The 19,482-nt window shown below is 39.2% G+C and overlaps 1 protein-coding gene across 3 annotated transcripts in view; it reads left to right on the top strand.

Annotated features, from left to right (window-relative positions):
* Positions 1–19,057, top strand: part of TMEM63A (transmembrane protein 63A) — a 34,067-nt gene extending 15,010 nt beyond the window's left edge. For all 3 annotated transcript variants that reach the window (XM_063124130.1, XM_063124128.1, XM_063124129.1), the window contains 16 exons: positions 458–566; positions 1,470–1,540; positions 3,250–3,330; positions 4,326–4,449; positions 5,334–5,467; positions 6,312–6,449; positions 7,477–7,630; positions 9,368–9,474; positions 10,118–10,204; positions 11,936–11,995; positions 12,506–12,668; positions 13,603–13,708; positions 15,401–15,568; positions 15,931–16,046; positions 16,314–16,367; positions 18,058–19,057. In XM_063124130.1, the coding sequence (XP_062980200.1) occupies positions 458–566; positions 1,470–1,540; positions 3,250–3,330; positions 4,326–4,449; positions 5,334–5,467; positions 6,312–6,449; positions 7,477–7,630; positions 9,368–9,474; positions 10,118–10,204; positions 11,936–11,995; positions 12,506–12,668; positions 13,603–13,708; positions 15,401–15,568; positions 15,931–16,046; positions 16,314–16,367; positions 18,058–18,186 (1,801 nt within the window). In that variant the 3' untranslated portion in view covers positions 18,187–19,057. The remainder of the gene's footprint in view (positions 1–457; positions 567–1,469; positions 1,541–3,249; positions 3,331–4,325; positions 4,450–5,333; positions 5,468–6,311; positions 6,450–7,476; positions 7,631–9,367; positions 9,475–10,117; positions 10,205–11,935; positions 11,996–12,505; positions 12,669–13,602; positions 13,709–15,400; positions 15,569–15,930; positions 16,047–16,313; positions 16,368–18,057) is intronic.
* Positions 19,058–19,482: the final 425 nt, after the last annotated feature.

Raw genomic sequence — 19,482 nt, 5'->3', positions numbered from 1 at the left:
TTAACTTGAGCCCGTTATTCCGTGCCCTGCACTCTGGGAGGATCGAGAAGAGATCCTGGCCCTCCTCTGTGTGACAACCTTTTAAGTATTTAAAGAGTGCTATCATGTCTCCCCTCAATCTTCTCTTCTCCAGGCTAAACATGCCCAGTTCTTTCAGAACTGGGCATGTTCTTAGAGGTGAATAGAATCTTGGAAAATTGAGCAGAGGCACAGACAAATATGGGAGGCTCTCCTAAATTTGTTTTGTAGCTACGTTTAAGATTGGTAGTTGCTTGTACTCTTTTATAAAACCTGGGTCCTGTATGCTTAAACTTAGAAGCTCTAAAGTGTAAAATGTGCAGGCTTATATTTGTGTTCCTATCTTGCTGTTCACTGAATATTCATAAATTGAATGGTAATCTAGGCAATTGTTATACTCCAGTCATTTTACTTCTAATATTCTGATTATATTCCACAGCAATAATTTTCTCTGGCTGCACACAGTTTTTGCTGTAATTTATCTGATTCTGACAGTTAACTTTATGAGACATCACAGTAAATCGGTCAAACACAAAGAAGAAAGCCTAGTAAGTTTCTGTATTTTAGAACGCAGGTATTGCTGCCTATTGTATGTAGGGCTGAGCCCAAAACTAGGAGGGGAAGGGTTGTGAAAAACGACTCCATGGCAAATTGTGCATCCACATACCAATTTTGCTAATTTGGCAGAGGGGGAGGGGTGGGAGAAATCCTGTGAAATGGGACACAAATAGTTGCCGATTCAGAGTGAAGGCAGGAAACATTGCTCTTATGGTGATTTAGTTTAGTGATGTCCATCTCTGGTGCCATCAGGAAACCTATTCAAAGTGAGGGCAATGCTTCCTGCCTTGACTCAAATTTGGCTATGTGATGCAATGTCATCAAAGTGCCTACATGGTTCCTGAATGGCTGCAGTTGCCTCAAGAAAAAGGCCTTCTTTAAAAAGCAAAGAGTGCTGACTTTGCAAGTGAGGGACAGAAAAAGAGAGCCTTCACCTTCAATCTTGAAGTTTTTTAGTGGATGAAAATTTAGTGCATCCTGAATCCTAAGCCTTTTGTAAGGGGAAAAAAGGCAAACCTCTTTTTAAAAATTAGTGATACACAATTAAGAGGCTAACTAAATAATCAGATTTCAGTGAACTAAGGCTGAGCTTGACCATTACAAAAAGTAGCTGTGGCTTTCAACTGCTGCAGTCTTAAATGATTGTTTATGCTTTACTGTTTATTTTTAATCTCGTAGCTGCATTTTGTGTTCATGGGCAGAAAAATAGGGTAAAAATAAAGCAAGCTAAGTTCAATGTAGTCCTTCGGCTGTTTGTGTGTGTGTGTGTGTGTGAGAGAGAGAGAGAGAGAGAATTTTGCATGTTTGAAGAGAAAAGGACTAAATAATATAAATTGTCCTCTCTGGCTTCTCTAGTACATTGATTCTGAGAAACTGGTGTTTTTGTTTTGCAGGTACGACGCACATTGTTTATAACTGGCCTTCCCAAAAATTCCAAGCCACCAACCATAAAGAATCACATAGTGTAAGTTTTATTTTGTTTTTTAAAAAATGGCTTTCTAAAAATAAAGTAACATAAAATAAATAGAATAGAATAAAAAGCCCTTGCAATTTAAACTTGGCTAAGCGTATTTAAAAATGAATTTTACTTGTAGACTAACTTTAAAACAAGATCTGCAAAGCTAAGTATATATGTCATCTTATGTCAAGGTACTCCTCTACCTACACTGTGTAGTGGCAGCACAGCATGGATAAGTCATTGGGCTCCCTACATAAGGAGAAACCCCCTCTGCATCTGCTGGAACATGAGGCTTGTCTATCCACCCACTGGAGAAAAACCACAAAAGACTGTTTTGCTTTGATGATGGTGGTGGTGTGGCAAACAAGTTTTTAAAACGGATTTTTTATTTTGATTAATTCCTTACATTTCTATACCGCCGAATGGCCAAAACTCTCTAGGCAGTTAATGAAACGTCCTTGCAGTTTAAAATTGGTTAAATGTGTTGAAAAATTAGTAAGAGGGGCAATCTAATAGAGCAAGCAGGGGAGAGCTTTCAAGTACTTGGCTGACTGCTCTGTGTAGAATGCCGGTGTTGCTTTGTAATGCAAGTGGAGGATAGATTTGTGCTACCTGTGATGGTGCTTTGACCTTTGCAACAGTGATATGCCCAATTTTCTTGTGCCTAGTAGCAATTTGGTTTAGGTATGGTCACTGAATTGGTTCATAGGAAGTATTTCAAATTAAATACATTAAGATTTGATTTTATTCATTAATATTTTGACGTTAATGATGAGGTTAGCTTTCCCAGTTCAATTTTGGTATGAGCCCAGGTTAGGTGATTAAAAAGATGTCCTATAAAATCAATTCTGAGTTCAATCTGAAGTCTGACCCCGTTTCATTCCAGCTGACATAATCTGGAGACATTCTCTCCCCCATTGCTCCCTTCTCTTTTCATCAAAATATAGGTTGCCTTCATTATGCCATAGAGCCACAACAGGAGCCCAGGCACCCTGGAAAGTGTAGTTTTTCGTGCTTAGAACCCTTACTAGGGATGTGAATAGCCTTGAAAACTACATTTCTAAATGTTCCTGGCACCTGGCTGCAGCAGCAGCAGTATTATAGGGCATAATAAGAGACCCCTTGGCAGCTGTTCTTGTTGCAACTGCTACCAGGTAAGGTATTAAAATGATGGCAATGGTAACAGAGAAGCCTGGTAACAGCAAGTCCATTCTGAACTGCATCCTTACTTTAGAGGATTTTGGGCTGAAATATCTAACGTATTAAAGGTGTATTTTAAAGCTGTGTAAATGTCACTAATGCAGTTTGCATGTAATGGCAGATCATGGGTTAATTAATTAACCCATTATTTATTTATTTATTTACAATGTTTATATACTGCTCCTCATTCAAAATTTTGGAGAGGTGTACAAGGTAAAATAAAATAAAAACAGAATAATAATGATCATAGCTTGCTGTCATGACATCTAAACCCCGGCACTCAGGTTTGTTTAACCCCAAAATAACCCGGAGTGCCTGGGTTTGGATGTCATGAGAACAACCTATGATTCTGACAATTGTAGGTTGTAAAATGAAAGCAGAAGTGAAGAGCTCCCTGGAGGGTGCCCGCTTGCTCCTGCTCATATCCAGCAAATCCTGCAGTTTGCCTTTATGTGTGAACCAGCCCACTGTCTTATGATGGTCTGTTGTAATGTAGCTATTTTGTTCTTTTGCAGTGAAGCCTATCCAACCTGCACTGTGGAAGAGGTCCAGATATGTTATGATGTAGCCAAACTCACTTATCTGTTCCAAGAGAGGTACTTGTATGAAAAATGGCCTGATGAACCATATTAGCTCAGCTCTAAAATATGTCTGAAGCAAAGAAAGAGAGCTTTAGTGAAAATTAGCGGGAAGGGAAATACCTGCAGTAATTTTTCACAGTAGACTGACTTCATTTGTTACATATCTGTATATGTCTCCATAATGTACGAGAACCACATATCTGACTACAATTTGACTCTTGGTCATTGAGATAAGTTGCAATGCAGAACCCACATCTGGTTTAGCTGATGAATTTAGATGCATGTCACTCTGTTTCAAATCTTTGATCATCTAAGAAGCTTACTGCATGATCTTGGGCCGGTTGCTGTCTTTTAGCCTAACCCTGCCTGCTAGCCAAAGTTCTTGTGGCAACTTACAATAAATCTTAAAATATAACAAACTAGACAAGTTACTGGGTAGGGTTAAAGGTGTATACAGGTTCCCAATACTACCAACCCTCACATATTCCAGCTGCCATTCTTGCCATCTTTAGAGAAATGTGAGGGTAAAATGAGAGAACCTCATGTAGCCTCCCTGAGCTTTTTGGGGAAGGGTAGGGTAATAACCTAATAGAGCACTGCACACACACACACATTATAAGGAACACCATGGCCCTTACATAGTATAGGTATATCTGCTATTTCTGTAACATCAAATAGTCCTTTCTTAATCTTTTTAATACAATAAAAGCACCTATCCATCAAAAAAAAATCCATCAAAGGTATGCATCTGAGGAATTTCTCCTAATTACTTTTTGTACAAATCAACTACAAGGCTTAAAAGTAAAGCTTATGTAGATTTTGTCTGTATTATTCAATATGCCTAATTTGATACATGATACATATTTAGCATATATATTAAGTGTCATTCATCTATGTATTTTGGCTGTTCTGTGACTATTGCGGGTTTTTAAAAAAGAATTTATAATATACACTCAGTTTTGGCAATGAATCTATTGTGACATCACCAAAACATATATGTTTGTGTCCAGAAAAAAGGTGATGAAAAATGTGGCTTATTATACAAACATGTTGGAGAAATGTGGCAAACAATATCGCGTACACACAAAACCATGTGGGCATTTCTGCTGTTGTGACATCAGAGGTTGTGAAAGGGTAAGCAGCTGTTGCTTTGTTTGGCTAAAACATTGGACAATTTCAGTATAAAACGTTTGTCTAAGTAACTGTTTAAAATAGAACAAGAAGTGGAAACAGTACTATTTCCAGTACTTGTTTGTGTTTAACCCTCCTGTGCTAGTGGGTTGCTGTGGACTCCAGCAACTGTTTTGAAATATTTGCAAAAGCTTTTTAGCAAACCTGAACCATTTCATATTCTATGTAATCAACAATTAATGAGCTAGTTGTCCTGTGGTGTTTCATCTCTCCCCTTTCAACTTTAAACAAATTACTAAGCTATCAGGGCTGGTTTATGAGAATGAGAAAGTGAAACTGTTAATTCTGGTCTGAGGAAAATGTTAGCTCTTTGCCTCTTACCTTAAATACATTCTTTAAATGTTTTCAAGGACACTGGAATAGATTTTTCTGTTTATATAGAAAACTTTCTGTGCATTCCTGTGTATACAAAACAAAATTATTTTGTTTTACTTAGAAGATTTATCCTGCTCCAACTTATTTGTAATATTCTTTTGGCGGAGGGGAGACTTCTATTGGGCTATTGGAGTACATTGGATCCTTTCCATTCTATGCTATGTATTCAAGGTTTGTTTTTCTGTTTTGCTTTCTTTTCTGCTAACAAATATGAGGTCCCATGTACCACAATAGTTTTTTTGTGTTAGACTACATTCTTGGAATGTATTACAGAAAATTGGTGTTATTGGTGTTAAACCTGGAGTCATTTAGAAAGCTTTTTTAAAAAATTCTAGCTAGGTCTAGGTCTCTTGGATCCCAGTAGCAAGAAAAATGTTTTGAAAATGGTGGAGAAAGTTAAATAACTGAACAGTTTCAATACTGATTTATAGTAGAACTTTGCTCTCCAATAGGAGGATGCTATAGATTACTACACCAAGGTTGCCAATAAATATTTGGAAGAAGGTTTGAAAGAGGAAAAGAAGATTCATGATAAGCCATTGGGAATGGCTTTTGTAACATTCCAGGAGAAATACATGGCAACACAGTAAGTTCTTTAATTCAGTATCACAACCAAAGCTGAATTCTTTTAAGTAGAATGAAACACAAACCTATTCCCATTTACACTCCACAGCAGTTCATGGATTAGTAAATCCTATAGGAAGCTAGAGGGCATATTCATTGCTTTCTCAACTCATATGAAGTTTTTTCATTAATATTTGTACATCTTTGGAGTAGACTGGGTGGGTGGAATTTTTTATTTCATCAACAAGCAATACAACATGAAAACAACGGTCAGCAAGCATGAATAATCTATTGAAAATGATATGCATATAATGATACAGATATATAAAACTGTAGGACTAAACTTCCTTTTGAAAGTCTACCCATCTAGATTTAGTTAGGGAGCAATAATTAGGTATTTCCAGATGGTTACATGTGATCATGGACATGTCAGCCTCCCATTGCTCTGGTTGCCTAAAGAAAGCCAAGGTTGCCAGCATGTGTAACAGTCATTATCAGGTGGGTTATTACGCATGGTCCGTAGTTCTTTGGTTAATTTTTCTAATGAGGCAATATCCCAAAGTCTCCTTTCGCAGCTTTCCGTTGACTTCTAGATTTCCAGACTGATGCAATTTCCATTAACTGATTTAGCTGACAGTTGACTGATTTGACTTACGCTGACAATGAATTTCTTCTTTCTCAACTACATTTATCTAAAATACCTAATTATTAAAAGGTATTCCCCCCCCCCAGTATGATCAGCAGATGGTCACATTATTTTTATATTGTGTCTTTATTCTAAAAAAAGCAATACTGACTATTATATTCTGCCTGAGTGACACTGAAGGAAGCACGCATAAAAGCGAAACAAATTTGTTTTACTACAGTATTCTTAAAGATTTCAATGCCTGTAAATGTCAAGGCTATAAGTGTAACGGAGAACCTCAGCCGTCACCCTGGAGCAAAGAACTCTGCATTTCAAAGTGGAATGTTGTGTATGCTCCCTATCCAGAGGATATTTGTTGGTAAGGTTCTGAATTTTCCCCTCGATTCATATTTGAAAGAAATGGAAATAGGAGACTGAGTTTGTTTCCAGAACATCAATTAACTTTCTACTGGACATTTCATACATATAGGTTGTGTCCAATGGTGGTATTTCACTGACTGAAGCAGCTTCATCAGCAGAACTGAGAAGGGGGTGATTTCCACTCTCCCCCACAGCCCCTTGCATGGCCATGGAAACCCTCCTGAACAGATTTTTAGGCAGCGCAAAAGGCTGCAGAGGAGAGAGGAAGAAAGTCCTGTTGCACTACCAGATGGCCACTAGTGCAATGTTGGATTCATCCAAATGACACATTATTTAGTTATGAAGTCTGAAATCTGTGGGCAGCTCTGGGAGTACTATCTTAAAGCAATTCTCAAGTCTGCACTAAAAATATAAACTGGTTTGGATCCAGTTTGTAAACTGTCGTGGCATTTTCAAGGGAAATCCAACAGTGCATATGCCCAGTAGCTAAGGCTGTGCATGGAGGGCGTTGTTTACAAAGCAGTTGTTGAATTGATTATGTGTTCAGGGCTAAGCATATGGGGATTAATCCATCCCAACCAAAGAGGAAAGATCCAGAATGGTACAAATCTATTTTATTAGAGAATCCAGATTGATTTCAGGGCTTAGGGTAAGGAACTAACTTTTACGTAGAAAAATGCCCTACTTTTTAGGCATGTCAGTTTTAATGAGGGCACTCATGTCCTTTCATAAGGAGTTGCTGTCCTGAAGAACCTAATGCACAAAACATTTTTTTTAAAAAATAAAAAGTTATGTTGCCATCTTGTATCGGCCAGGATTCTGAATGCATGTTGGCTTCGGTGCTCAAGGTGGGGTTCTGGTTGAAAAGCGGCAGGCCAGGGAAAGGGCTAAGCACCCCCCTGTTACTTCCTCTCCATTCCCACTGTTTTTCATCTACTTGTTTTAAACAAAACAGGTTATCTATTAATATTAATATTGCAAAATCTAAATATTTAACTCCTCTGCTGTGTGTTCTTACTTGACAGGAATAATCTCTCAGTTCAAGGGGCAAAATGGTGGTTTCGGTGGTTTTGTATCAATTTGCTTCTTTTTTGTGGGCTTTTTTTCCTGACAACCCCTTCCATCATCATCTCCACAATGGACAAGTTCAATGTAACCAAGCCTATTCATTATCTTAATGTGAGTAGCCCGCTCTATCTTCATTTCATCATCTGTTCTTCTATGGGGGAGGGTGTCATCAGTATGCTGATGACTTCCCACTCTATTTCTCTGTAACATCTGAGTCAGGAGGAGCCCTGCACGTTCTGAACTGGTGTCTGGATGCAGTCATGGGCTGGATGAGGGCTAATAAACTGAATCCTGATAAGATAGAGACCCTATGGGTGAGTGGTTCCCAGGAATTGAGTTGACTGGCTCCTTCTGGATGAGGTAGAACTCCCTCTGTAGGAAAAGGTCCATAGTTGGGGGATACTCCTGGATACATCTTGTTCCTGGAGCCCCAGGTGACAGCAGTGGCTCAATGCACCCACTACCAACTTTGGCTGGTGCAACAACTATGTCCATTCCTAGGTAGGGATAGCTTAGCCACTGTGGTTCATGCATTGGTAACCTCACAATTAGACTTCTGCACTGTGCTATATGTGATTTGGAAAATGCAGCTAGAACACAATACAACAGCTAGGATGCTCAGTGGGACAGCCAGCCATATACACATTACACCTGTGTTAAAAGAACTTCAGTAGTTGCCTATTAGCTATCAGGCTATGTTCAAAATGCTGTTAAAATATAAAGCCCTAAACAGCTCAGGATCAGGGTACCTAACAACAACACCTCCTTCTATACACCCAGCTGGTCTTTAATATCCTTGCTGGCTATTCTGCGACCAACAGAATGTCATCATGTGACATCTGGAAAGTGGGCTTTATTTCTTTATTACATTTCAGTAATGCCCAGTAGCTGAATCTCTCGCATTAGTGGTGCCCACCCTATGTGGAACTCCCTCCCCTGTGTGGTTTGGGAGTAGAAAATTTGAGTTTTAAATGCCTTCAGAAAACACACCCATTCATACATGTTTTCCTTGGCTTGTAATTGATTATCATTGTGATGCTCCATTTGATAATTTTCTATTATTGCATGATTTTGAATACTGTTACATGTAAACCACTCAGGGCACAATCAAGCTCTGCATTTAAGCCAGGCAGACAATTTCACCCATCTGGGAGAAGCTTTGGGGTGAGGGGGAAGGAGGCTGGGGCAGCCGTAAGATACTGTATGGCTGCCGCCCCACTCTCCTCTCCTCCCCTTCCCCAGGAATACCCCCTTCTCCTTGTCTCCACACTCTGTTTTATGTAGGCTAAGAGGTAGCCAGTGCAGTTCTCTCTCTGCCAGTACGAGGGGAAAAAGCAGAGAGGGAAGTTTCCTGGCTCCTCAGATCCTATGTCCCGCAAATGCTATCTAGGGGACATAGGATTGTTCCCTCCAATACTTTGTTATCTCAAGCAGAGTGCAAATGTTACTAATAGATGCCCTGACTAAAGAATTATACCTGTATACATAGTCTGACATATTTTTGCCTTTAACTTTCATTTTAGTTTCATGCAAAACTAGGGAAGTACAGATTGCCTGAAAATGGCACAGTTGCATATTGCAAATGCTGCACACATTACTTGGAGGATCTTGTCCAGAAATTGTCATTATTCAAAAGCCCTTATTTCTTGTGTTAACCTGCTATCCTGACTGATTTCTTGCCAAATGCTAGCTACTATCTCAGCATTCTTCCAGAAGCCAAACCTTATTTCAGTGGGCTGTATACCTTTTTTTTGAAAAAAAAACTAATGTGAAACGTACTTTCAGCTCAGTTTCATTCAAGGTAGCAGTACAGAACTGGGCTACATTTCTTTCTTTTTCCTCCCCCAGAACCCAATTGTTAGCCAGTTCTTTCCGACAGTCCTTCTGTGGTCCTTTTCATCTTTGCTACCATCAATCGTCTATTACTCAACACTGCTTGAATTGCACTGGACAAAGTAAGAGTACACTTTATTTCTTTTTTAGCTGGTTAAAGGTCTCAAAATTCTGTTGAAGCATGAGAAGAAAAGATAATATTTTGTAGAAAGTAGGACTGCAAGTCATAGCAACCCCCATTCCTCCATTTTTATGTAGTAATTACTTAACTTTGAATATGCTGAAAGTCAGTGAGTATATTATTTGTTCTAAGGCATTGCCTTTTAATTGAATAAATCTTCCTACTAAATTATAAGGCAGATGCTCTGTTTCCTAGGTGACCAATGAATAAGATCCGGGATGTGGCTTTTCTTTGGTAAAGATTCTAATCAGGTTCAGTGAAAGCATGAATTGAAGGACTGCATGCTTTTAAAGTAGATCTGCTGTAACTATGCCTTGGATTGCTTGTGGCACTTATTATTTGTCTTGACAGCTGACTGGCATGTCTGTGTAGACTGGCTGATCAGCATGGATCTCAGCTTTGTTCGTTTTTTCATATTTTGAGAACAGCGTAATTAAAGAAACAAATTTAGCACAAACAGAAGCAATTTATTTCCAGATGTTAGAATTCCCATTTTTCTGTCAGAACTACCAGAGTAGAAAGTAGACAAAAAGGGCCATGTTTGTCTTAACACATGATCAGGCATTTGCTTCTTTTTTTAATAGGTCTGGTGAACACAGAATAATGATGCATAAAGTTTACATATTTTTGATCTTCATGGTGCTAATTCTACCTTCACTTGGTTTAACCAGGTAAAGACCACATTAGAATCCCAGTTTTCAAGCTATGGCTGCAGAGGTTTCTTTTAGAATATGCAGTGTTGAAACATCTTATTTAGTCCTTCACACAACAGCACGTTTTCTGCAGCATGTTTTCTGCAGGGTGGGTTATTGTGTTATCTGAACGCAGTGTGTTTTCAGCAGGGTTGCTCATTAACCATGCAGTGTGGCTTGTTAACCACCCTGATCAATCCAACAACAAGCCATGGATTCTCAAGTTGGCTTGTTTGGGTAATATAAACCACTCTATATAGTTAACAAGCCACCCTGCGGAAAGCACTCTGTGTACAAACAACACAATAATTCACCCTGCAGTAAACTCACTGCATTCAGACAACACATTACCCGAGAGAGTGCCTTCTCAACCTGCCCGGTCATTGAGGTCATGCTCCTGATGGTTCCATATAGACCTATTAGTCTAATTGGAGTCCACCAGGAGAAGAGCCTTTAGTGTGGTTGTCCACTTCCTATGAAATTTCCTGCCTCTGGAGGTCAGGCAGGTGCCAACTTTATATTTTTGTTTGTTTTGTATATTTGTTTTTCATGTTCACTGTTTTTAACTTCTGTAAACCGCCCAGAGAGCTTTGGCTATGGGGCAGTATATAAATGTAATAAATAAATAAATATTCCTTTCGGCACCTCCTGAAAATGTTATTATACCAGGAAGCCTTCCCTTAATGGGCAGCCATGGTTTTATTTGCACTTTGTTTCTTTTAAAAACGTATTTTAATGTGTTTTTATTCTGTTTTTATTCTTTTATTTTATTTATACATTTCCCTGAAATTCTTGAATGGGGAGCGTTATATAAATATTGTAAATAAATAAAAATAATATTAACCTACCTTGAAGGAAAAGCGCTGCGCTCAGACAACATGATCATCTATGGTGGGTTAGGGGGTCACCAATGAGTCACCCCAGCAATTATTTCAGCATTTGTACTGGCAAATGTAGTGATTTTTGTGTAAGCAAGGGCAGACTTGAATCCTTCCCACATCTGTGTAGTTAAGCTGCAGAGCTCCCCCTCCCTTCCCTTTCACTTGAATTGTTTGCTTAAACTTCATTTTGCATCACTTCTGGTGTAGTGTGCATATCTGCGCCCTGGATCCTGTCGAGAGCTTTCTCTGGATTACATTGAAATAAGTGGGCAGCAAGTATAATTCATTAATTTCAATGGGAATTGAGAACAAAGCAGAGATTGCACAGCATTTGTTTGCTTATTTTCTTTTATAAGTTTAAAATTAGCTGTGAGATCTGGTCCAATTTTGATCAAGGCAGACTTTTCCCTCTGTCCTGTTTACACAGTTAAAATTGACCCCAACATTATTAGCTATACTGGGAGGCTTGTAGGGAAGAAGACGACAAGCACAACATATTTTTACCCAGTGGGGCAGCTTTAAAAATTATGATCAGGAAAATGGCTCCAGGGAGACAAAGGGTTAAATACTGCCTTCTCCAACATTTCCCAGAACAGCTGCATTTAAGTTAGGCTGTGTTTTTTGTTCTTAATACAGATGGGAGACTTCCTCTCAGATCTCCTGTGTCATGTCTGTTTTGACCCTTAGGCCAGCATAACCTTCTCTGCAAAATGTTCAAAACTAAAGAGTAAGAAGTTATTAAATAATGGTGCACTTAAGAATGGCCATTTTGTTCCCATGTTTTATGCTGTAGTGAATTAGAGAGACTAATACCAAATATTTCTTCTAGTCTGGATTTCTTCTTTCGTTGGGTGTTTGACAATGCATCTGAATCTAAAGTTAGATTAGAGTAAGTATCTAAAAGATCCTTTTTATCTGTTTGTTACCTAACCCTATGTCTAATCCCATCTGCAAGAGCTAGGTTGAAGAATACAAAGAGCATCTGAACATGTGCAGTTAAGTTGAACAATTTGCAGTAGAAACCTCACCAATAGACTAGGTATAAAAGTAATTCTAGGCAGATGCAATTGCTTTTTTAGGTGTAATAATTCTCTAGGAATCTCTCAAACTTAACTTGTGGAGAGAAACACCTGAGACACCTTTGAGATATTGTAATTCCTTAGGTCTTTCTTAGGCATAAAAGGGATGTAATTGGCAGAGCAAATCAGGAGGATTCTGGCATGCTTGTTACTGAGAGAAGTAATCTGAAAGATGTGTGCAGCGTGCAGGACAGAAGGAGGGTGCTCTCAAGAGTGCAGGAGGAATGTTCCACCATTGGTGACCAGATGAGTGGGGCGGTCTGAGGTTATTTGCCTGCTGCCTTATTCACTTGTACATGCTTTTTTGAAACCCACTGCAGGTGTGTCTTTCTGCCTGATCAGGGAGCCTTCTTTGTGAACTACGTGATTGCATCTTCTTTTATTGGGAATGGGATGGAGCTCCTGCGTTTGCCAGGCCTCGTGTTATACACCATTCGCATGATTCTGGCCAAATCTTCTGCCGAGAGAAAAAATGTTAAGCAGGTATAAAACTTTTCTGTCACACAAGGACTTCTTATATCTTGGTCAAATTTGCACAACAATATGTATTCCTTTGCCCATTTTGGCATCTTGTTAGTGAATCCCCAGCTTTCTGGGGGCCTTTTAATAGAGTACAGTTCACTTTTTTAATTAATATAAACTTTAAAATGCATCACATCCAAAGAACGCAAGTTCCTGGTTGATCTGTGGAATGCAGAAATGACTCAGGCTGTTGACACAATTGCCCCTGAGCGTCCTCTCCAGAGTAGAGTTCCTACTGCTCCAGGGTATACCCCGGAGTTAAGAGTGATAAACAAAATAGGAGACGGCTTGAGTGCAAATGGAGAACTCCTAGTTGATGCAGTTGAATACTGACATGTGCCTAAGGTAAAATATATCCAGGGGCAGAGAGGGTGGCAAAGGAACAACATCTTGCTGCCTCTGTTGAATCCTCTATCTGCCATCCATCAGAGCTTTTCAGAGTTGTCTGGGGTCTATGACATGCCAGCCCTAAGAACACCATAGATCAGTCTGAGGCCCACTGTAACAGATTTGCTAGGCACTTCCAGGATAAAATCTCTTGCATCAGCTGGGACTTAGACTGTATTTAAATATTTTTAAACAGCCCAGAGAGCTTCAGCTATGGGGCAGTATTATGCTGCTGCTAAGGACCCAACACTTGAAGGTATTTAATAGTATGATTCTGTACTCTGTTTTGATCAAGCCAATAACTAGACTTTCCTTACTTGTTATCTTGGATCTCAACATATTTCTAGTTACACAGTTGAATGTTTTTTGTGCTGGTGCAGATCTGCAATAAATCAGTTTCTTGTGTAGGGATCACTTTTGAAAATAACAGTTTGTATAGTTGTAGTAGAAAAAATGAGCAAATCTTTGACCTTGCAATGTGTAATATAAATGTTTAATTTTTTTGTAGCACCAAGCATTTCAATTTGAGTTTGGAGCAATGTATGCCTGGACACTCTGTGTATTCACTGTCATCATGACCTACAGCATCACTTGCCCCATTATTGTCCCATTTGGTAAGTCGTCCAGTGATAGGAGTTGTAATAGGACAAGCTGTGGTGAAAGATTGGCTTGAGAATAGTATTGAGATATAGGAACTTATGAATTACACCAGTTTTGATGCTCGCTGACTTTGTTCACATTAGCGTAAGGAAAATTGGGAAATAACACATCATTTTGTTACTGTCAAGGTGTACTTACTCTAAATGCTTTTTAAACTTAGAGCAGGAGATTCAGTTTCTCAAACTTTGTCTCCATATGTACTTCCAGTGTTCTAAAAGACGCTCAACATTTTTAAAGTTTCACATATATTAATAACAGGGAGTCTAGACAGTGAATTTTTGCAAGCTTGTGTAAAGTATGATGAAGGAGGGCCAGAGGCTATTACAGTTCAAGCAGCATGAGAGAAGGAACTATTTCTGCCTGTAACACCAAGGGAACAACACTGTGTGGTAGACTAGATAATGCAACCCATAGTGTCCTCTTTCCATATAGCAGTAATGGGCAGATCTTATGACCAGTGTGTCATGAAAAGGAAGTGGGGATTGAACCTGGCAGAAGGTGCCAGGTTCAGTCCCCAGGTAGGGCAGGAAAAACACCTGCCTAAAACCCTGGAGAGCTGTCGTCAATCAGTGTTGACAATACTCAGCTATATGGACCATTGGTCTAATGGTATAACAGAACTTCCTATGTCCCTACATTCATATGTTTCAGTTCTATTCTTTTATTCCTGACCATATTGAATTTTGGTTAGGACTAGTATGCTTTCTTTTTTGTGTGAAATTTTGCATGCAACAAATGGTCAAGCATTATTATTCATTATTATTTATTATCCAACATGGTATTCATCAGCAGAAAAACTGATCCCAGTGAAGTGCTTTTGTTGTCATCGTCGTTCTGTAGCCAAACTCAAATGCACTTTTCTCTGTACCACCAAAGGTGGAGTTCTTTTTAAAAATATGAAACAATCAAAACCTTAATGAACTCCTCAAGCATATACTAGTAGAATGCTGATAAGAATGGTATTTATTCACAGCTGAATAAACACAACATTAAAACATAATTAAAATGTATCACAAAATAAACATGAAAACAAGCACACTGCTTTGGGCATGGAAAACAAAACTGCTGCTTCATTCTAGTTAAACCAGGGGAGTGGCAATACATGGCCAACAGGCTCTATCTGGTCCCCACTGCCCCCAAATTCATTTTAAAAAGGGATGGGAAGAAATGGCATTCATATGGAGCACTAAAACAGCCAAAATTTGCAAACTAATTTTTACCCTTTTGGCACTCCATAGCTACTAGAGATGCCATTTTTAAAAAAAGTTTTTTTGTTAGTTTGTTGGTGCCCATGGGAGTGGGCCCAGGCAGCCCACCAAAGTTGCCCACCCTTGAGTTAAACCAAGGAAAAGATCACACACATGAGCCTTTCATCATACCATACCATACCAATCTAGAGTGAGAAAAGAAGTATCTGGTCGAAGTTTACACAGTGCAATCTTTCTTAAAAATCAATCACAAGAATCTTGAATGAGAATATTTTATATACTGTACATACTGTAATCCTTGTCAAGCATAAAGAGCCTGAATACAACCTTTTGGAAAACATTGGAAATCTTTATCGTTTTGCTTTTGAGGTGGAAAATAGTGACGAAGATTTTATTGTCATACTTTTTAGTAACTGGCATTCATTTCCTATTTTTCAGGGTTAATTTATTTACTGCTGAGGCATTCGGTTGACCGCTACAATCTCTACTATGCATTCCTTCCTGCAAAGCTAGAAAAGCAGATCCATTTAGCTGCCGTGAATCAGGCTCTTGCAGCTCCAATTCTCTGCCTGTTTTGGCTGTTTTTTTTCTCTTTTTTGAGGTTAGGTAAATATGAGTCGTCTTATGAATGAATACACTTAAGGTAGCCATTTTGTGTAGCAGATGAAGAGTGACCTTTGTCAAATTTCTAAATTATACTGTGGGTGGGAGTATAGGACAAAGATACGGCTGAAGAATACGGCTTCTGATATTGGGAGCAGTCTAATGGGCAATCCAGATGTTGAGACTAAGGACACAGACCTTTTAGTGTAAATGGCAGTAGTACTCTTTTCTAAATGAAATAGTACATTCATACGCTTCAGGATCTGTGTGTGTGTTGGAACCCACTTCCTTCCCATGTGTGTTTACCAGCCCTCTAGTCCATATCTTTTAACATGCTGATATATTTTTCTTTCTCTCTGTTTTAGGCTTTAAAGCACCTACAACTTTATTTACGTTCCTAGTTCTAGTTATAGCAATTGCCTTTGGCTTAGGATATACCTGCTTTGGCTGTCTCAAGTACCTGAGCCCCCAGAACTATCAGGTAAATCACAGTAGTTGGATCTGAGAGTCCGTGAATCATCTCCACTTCATTAGAGGTGGATTTGGCCCTGCACACACGTATCAAAGCTAATCAGTCTGTATTTTATTTCAGTAAGTCAAGTTCTGCCTATTAATCTAGTTTTAAATACTTAAATGATGCCTTAAAGAGGAAGGAGTTTTCTGTATACATATGTATGTATTATTAAAGTGACATGTTAGTTTTGAAATTTGTTTTCTTGATTTGGCTTTCCTTCATTGATACTTGCAGATAGGAAAACAAGAGATCAGTGAAAGAAGACATCACATTGCTCCAAAATCACCTGTAAGTATTTAACAAAAAAATATTACTTGCTCTTCATGGGAAAACATTTTTTTGTGAGGAAGGTGTTTGCAAAAGAATATAAGAGCCATGCTAGATCAGATGAAGGGTCCATCTAGTCCAGCATTCTGTTCATTCAGTGGCCAGCCACCTGTCCACAAACAGGACACAAGTGCAAAAACACCCTCCTGCCGATGTTCCCCGGTAACTGCTGTACATAGGCATACTGGTACTGGAGGTAGCACATATCCATCAGGACTAGTAGCCATTTTATAACTAGGGCTGTGCAAGATTTGGCCTCAGCTTTGGACATCCAAGGCTTTGGTGGCCATTTCATGTCCTCCACAGCCCTTGTGTCCAGTGGGGGTGGGGGAGCCTACAACTCCTAGCATACCTTGGTAGGGAAGAACTGGGCCTCATGACCTTGCCAGTGGTGATCCTGGTGGATCATCCACCTGGCTGCGCGAGACGCTTCATGGCTCACTGCAGGGTCTGTGAACATCTCGCAGCCTCCCACATCCCCCAAGAGCCATCAGCTTCCCTCCACTCCTCGCTGATGCAGGGCCCTTTCTGCAGGTAGGCAGTCCACTGGGATCAGCAGCAAAAAAGGCCACAAGTACCCATTGCTCCCCGACCCAGTAAGTCCATCCCTCCCTGCCAAGGCATGCTGGGAGTTGTAGGCTTTTTTCACTGGTTGCAAGGGCTGTGCAGGATGTGGCAGCAATTCTGTAAAATGGCCTCCAAAGCCTCGGACTTTCAAAGATGAGGCCAAACCTTGCACACCCCTATTTAAAACCTTCTCCAGGAATTTGTCTAACTCCTTTATAAAGCTATTCAAATTGGTGGCCAATTTGTGGTGAATTCCATAGTTTTTTTAATTTTTTAATTTTTATTTATTTAAGGATTTTTATGCCACCATTCAGCCAAAAAAGGCTCTCACGGCGGCTTACAAAAGTATTTCTTGACAGTTTGACTATGTACTGTGTAAAGAAGTCCTTCCTTTTATCTGGCCTGAATTTCCCACCAGTCAGCTTCATAGGATGACTCTGGATTCTAGCATTATGAGAGAGGGAGAAAATGGCTGAGTTCGGATGACACGCTAATCAACGGGTGGGGATGCAGGATAATAAGAACAAAATGGAAAACAACCGTTGATTAGCATGTCATCTGAACTCAGCCAATGTTTCCTATCCAAATTTTCTATTCAGTAAGTCGTGAAGTGACAAAACACTTGCATTAGCTGACATCAGACTAGCTGACTTAAAATATTTATCTGTTGGCAAAATATTTTCCCCATGTAAAAGATTTTAGAACCAACAGACCTATTTAGAATATATGTTTTCTAAACAGTAACAGTACATGAGGCGTTCAGATTAGGCAAGATCTCACTTAGCTTGTACACTGACATTCCAGACATTACTGACACCTGTAAGATCATGACGATTATGATGTTTCACCCAAGAGCAGTTAAATATTTGCTTCTGGTTTAAGAGATGCATAGGAAGCAAAATGTAATTCAGCCTGCAAGGTATTTAGTGACACAGTTGATAAGGAGGGAGAGGGGTCTTGTCCATGCAGAAGGATTGGTGATAGAAGTAGTGGGACACGGGAATAAAAGGTTGGAGATAATTTGAATTCATACATTGTCTGAGTATTCTTAATTATTCAAGATGCTAATTCTCTGCCATTCCAGGTATATGTCCCTCGTGTTTTGCGACATAATCTTACTGAAAGAACAGTTCTGGATCATACGGGCCTGCAGGGCTACGGCACCATGGCAGGGCCCAGTGAAGTGCAACACGATGCCATCTACGTCTCTTAAAAGAATGAATTTACTATCACTGGAGAGACATAAAAGTTTGTGTCTTGCTATCATGGACTAACACAAGGTGGCACCCTTGGCCCTGCTTCAAAAGAGCAGATTTTACCAACCATATTCCTGTGTTTCACAGTCTTCTCTTTCAAAAGAAGCACTGATCTGGCCATTCAGGAGGGTTTCATTTGTGTGAATTTTCCAAAGTTGCTACTGTGGGATTACTCACTCCTATAGGTCATTACATAAATTGTGGCGTAGGCATACTGAACAAAAATGCTTGGAGAAACTACTTTGGGTTTACTTAATTGTTTGCCTTTATAGAAAAAATTGACAAAAATTTGGGCAAGTACTAGATTGCCAGCATTTGTTAAACATTTTGGGGTTATTTCTAAAGGCATTAGCTGATTCTATACAAAAACAAATATAGGAAAAGCCAAGCAAGTGTAATCTGAGGAGTGTTCTGATATTCTGCTAATACCTCATACCTTCCAGAGTTGGCAAGAGCATTTCTCTTTTTTAGAAGAGGATTTTCCTGCTAATGTAGAGGAAAATATGTGCCAGATCTAGGGGACATGGGATCACAAATTCTATTTATCCAATAACATTTAAATATGGGCTCCAGTTGTTAATTTTCGGGTCACTGTTTTAAGGGTCTCACACAAGGGAAGTTTACTTGCCAAGCAATAAAGGATGTGAATATTTTATTACTTTTAAGCTCTCTGGTTTATACAAAAAAGGTCTGATTTAAGTGCCAAAGATATCACAAATATAATGTTAGGCTGTTTTAAATTATGAAGCAAGTATAAATTTCTACAAGAAGCTGTGTTGGATCCATGCATAATTAAGCAATCACATTCAATAAAACACTATTCAGATACATTTTTGTGGCTTAGTGTATTGATTTATGCAACATTTGCACCCTTTATGAAACTCAGATCTGGTAATATTGTCATATCAAGGCCTTAATGTAGAGATTTGTTGAAGGATGAGCTGAGGCATCAAATTCAAGTCTCCAGGCACTACTGTTTTCCCAGGCCCAATATAATTATTTTACTTTGCCCAATACAATTACGTTGAATGTATAAACTGCAAATTAGCCATGCATTATACAATAAATGGTCTTTCACCAGCTGTGGGGAGAGGCAAGGAACTATGCAAGGCACTGAGGATCCACTCCTTAGCTGCTAAATCTCCCTTGCCTTCAGCCTGATAACTCTTCCTGTTTCAGCTTTTCGATTTGAAAGCATGTGGGCAACACCTGGTCAAATCAATCTGTAACATAGAAAGCAGATTCTCAGTGTG

Source organism: Elgaria multicarinata, chromosome 4, assembly GCF_023053635.1.
Source record: "Elgaria multicarinata webbii isolate HBS135686 ecotype San Diego chromosome 4, rElgMul1.1.pri, whole genome shotgun sequence".
Lineage (NCBI taxonomy): Eukaryota > Metazoa > Chordata > Lepidosauria > Squamata > Anguidae > Elgaria > Elgaria multicarinata.
The sequence above is the reverse complement of the archived record's forward strand: the minus strand, read 5'-3'. Positions and strand labels throughout refer to the sequence as shown.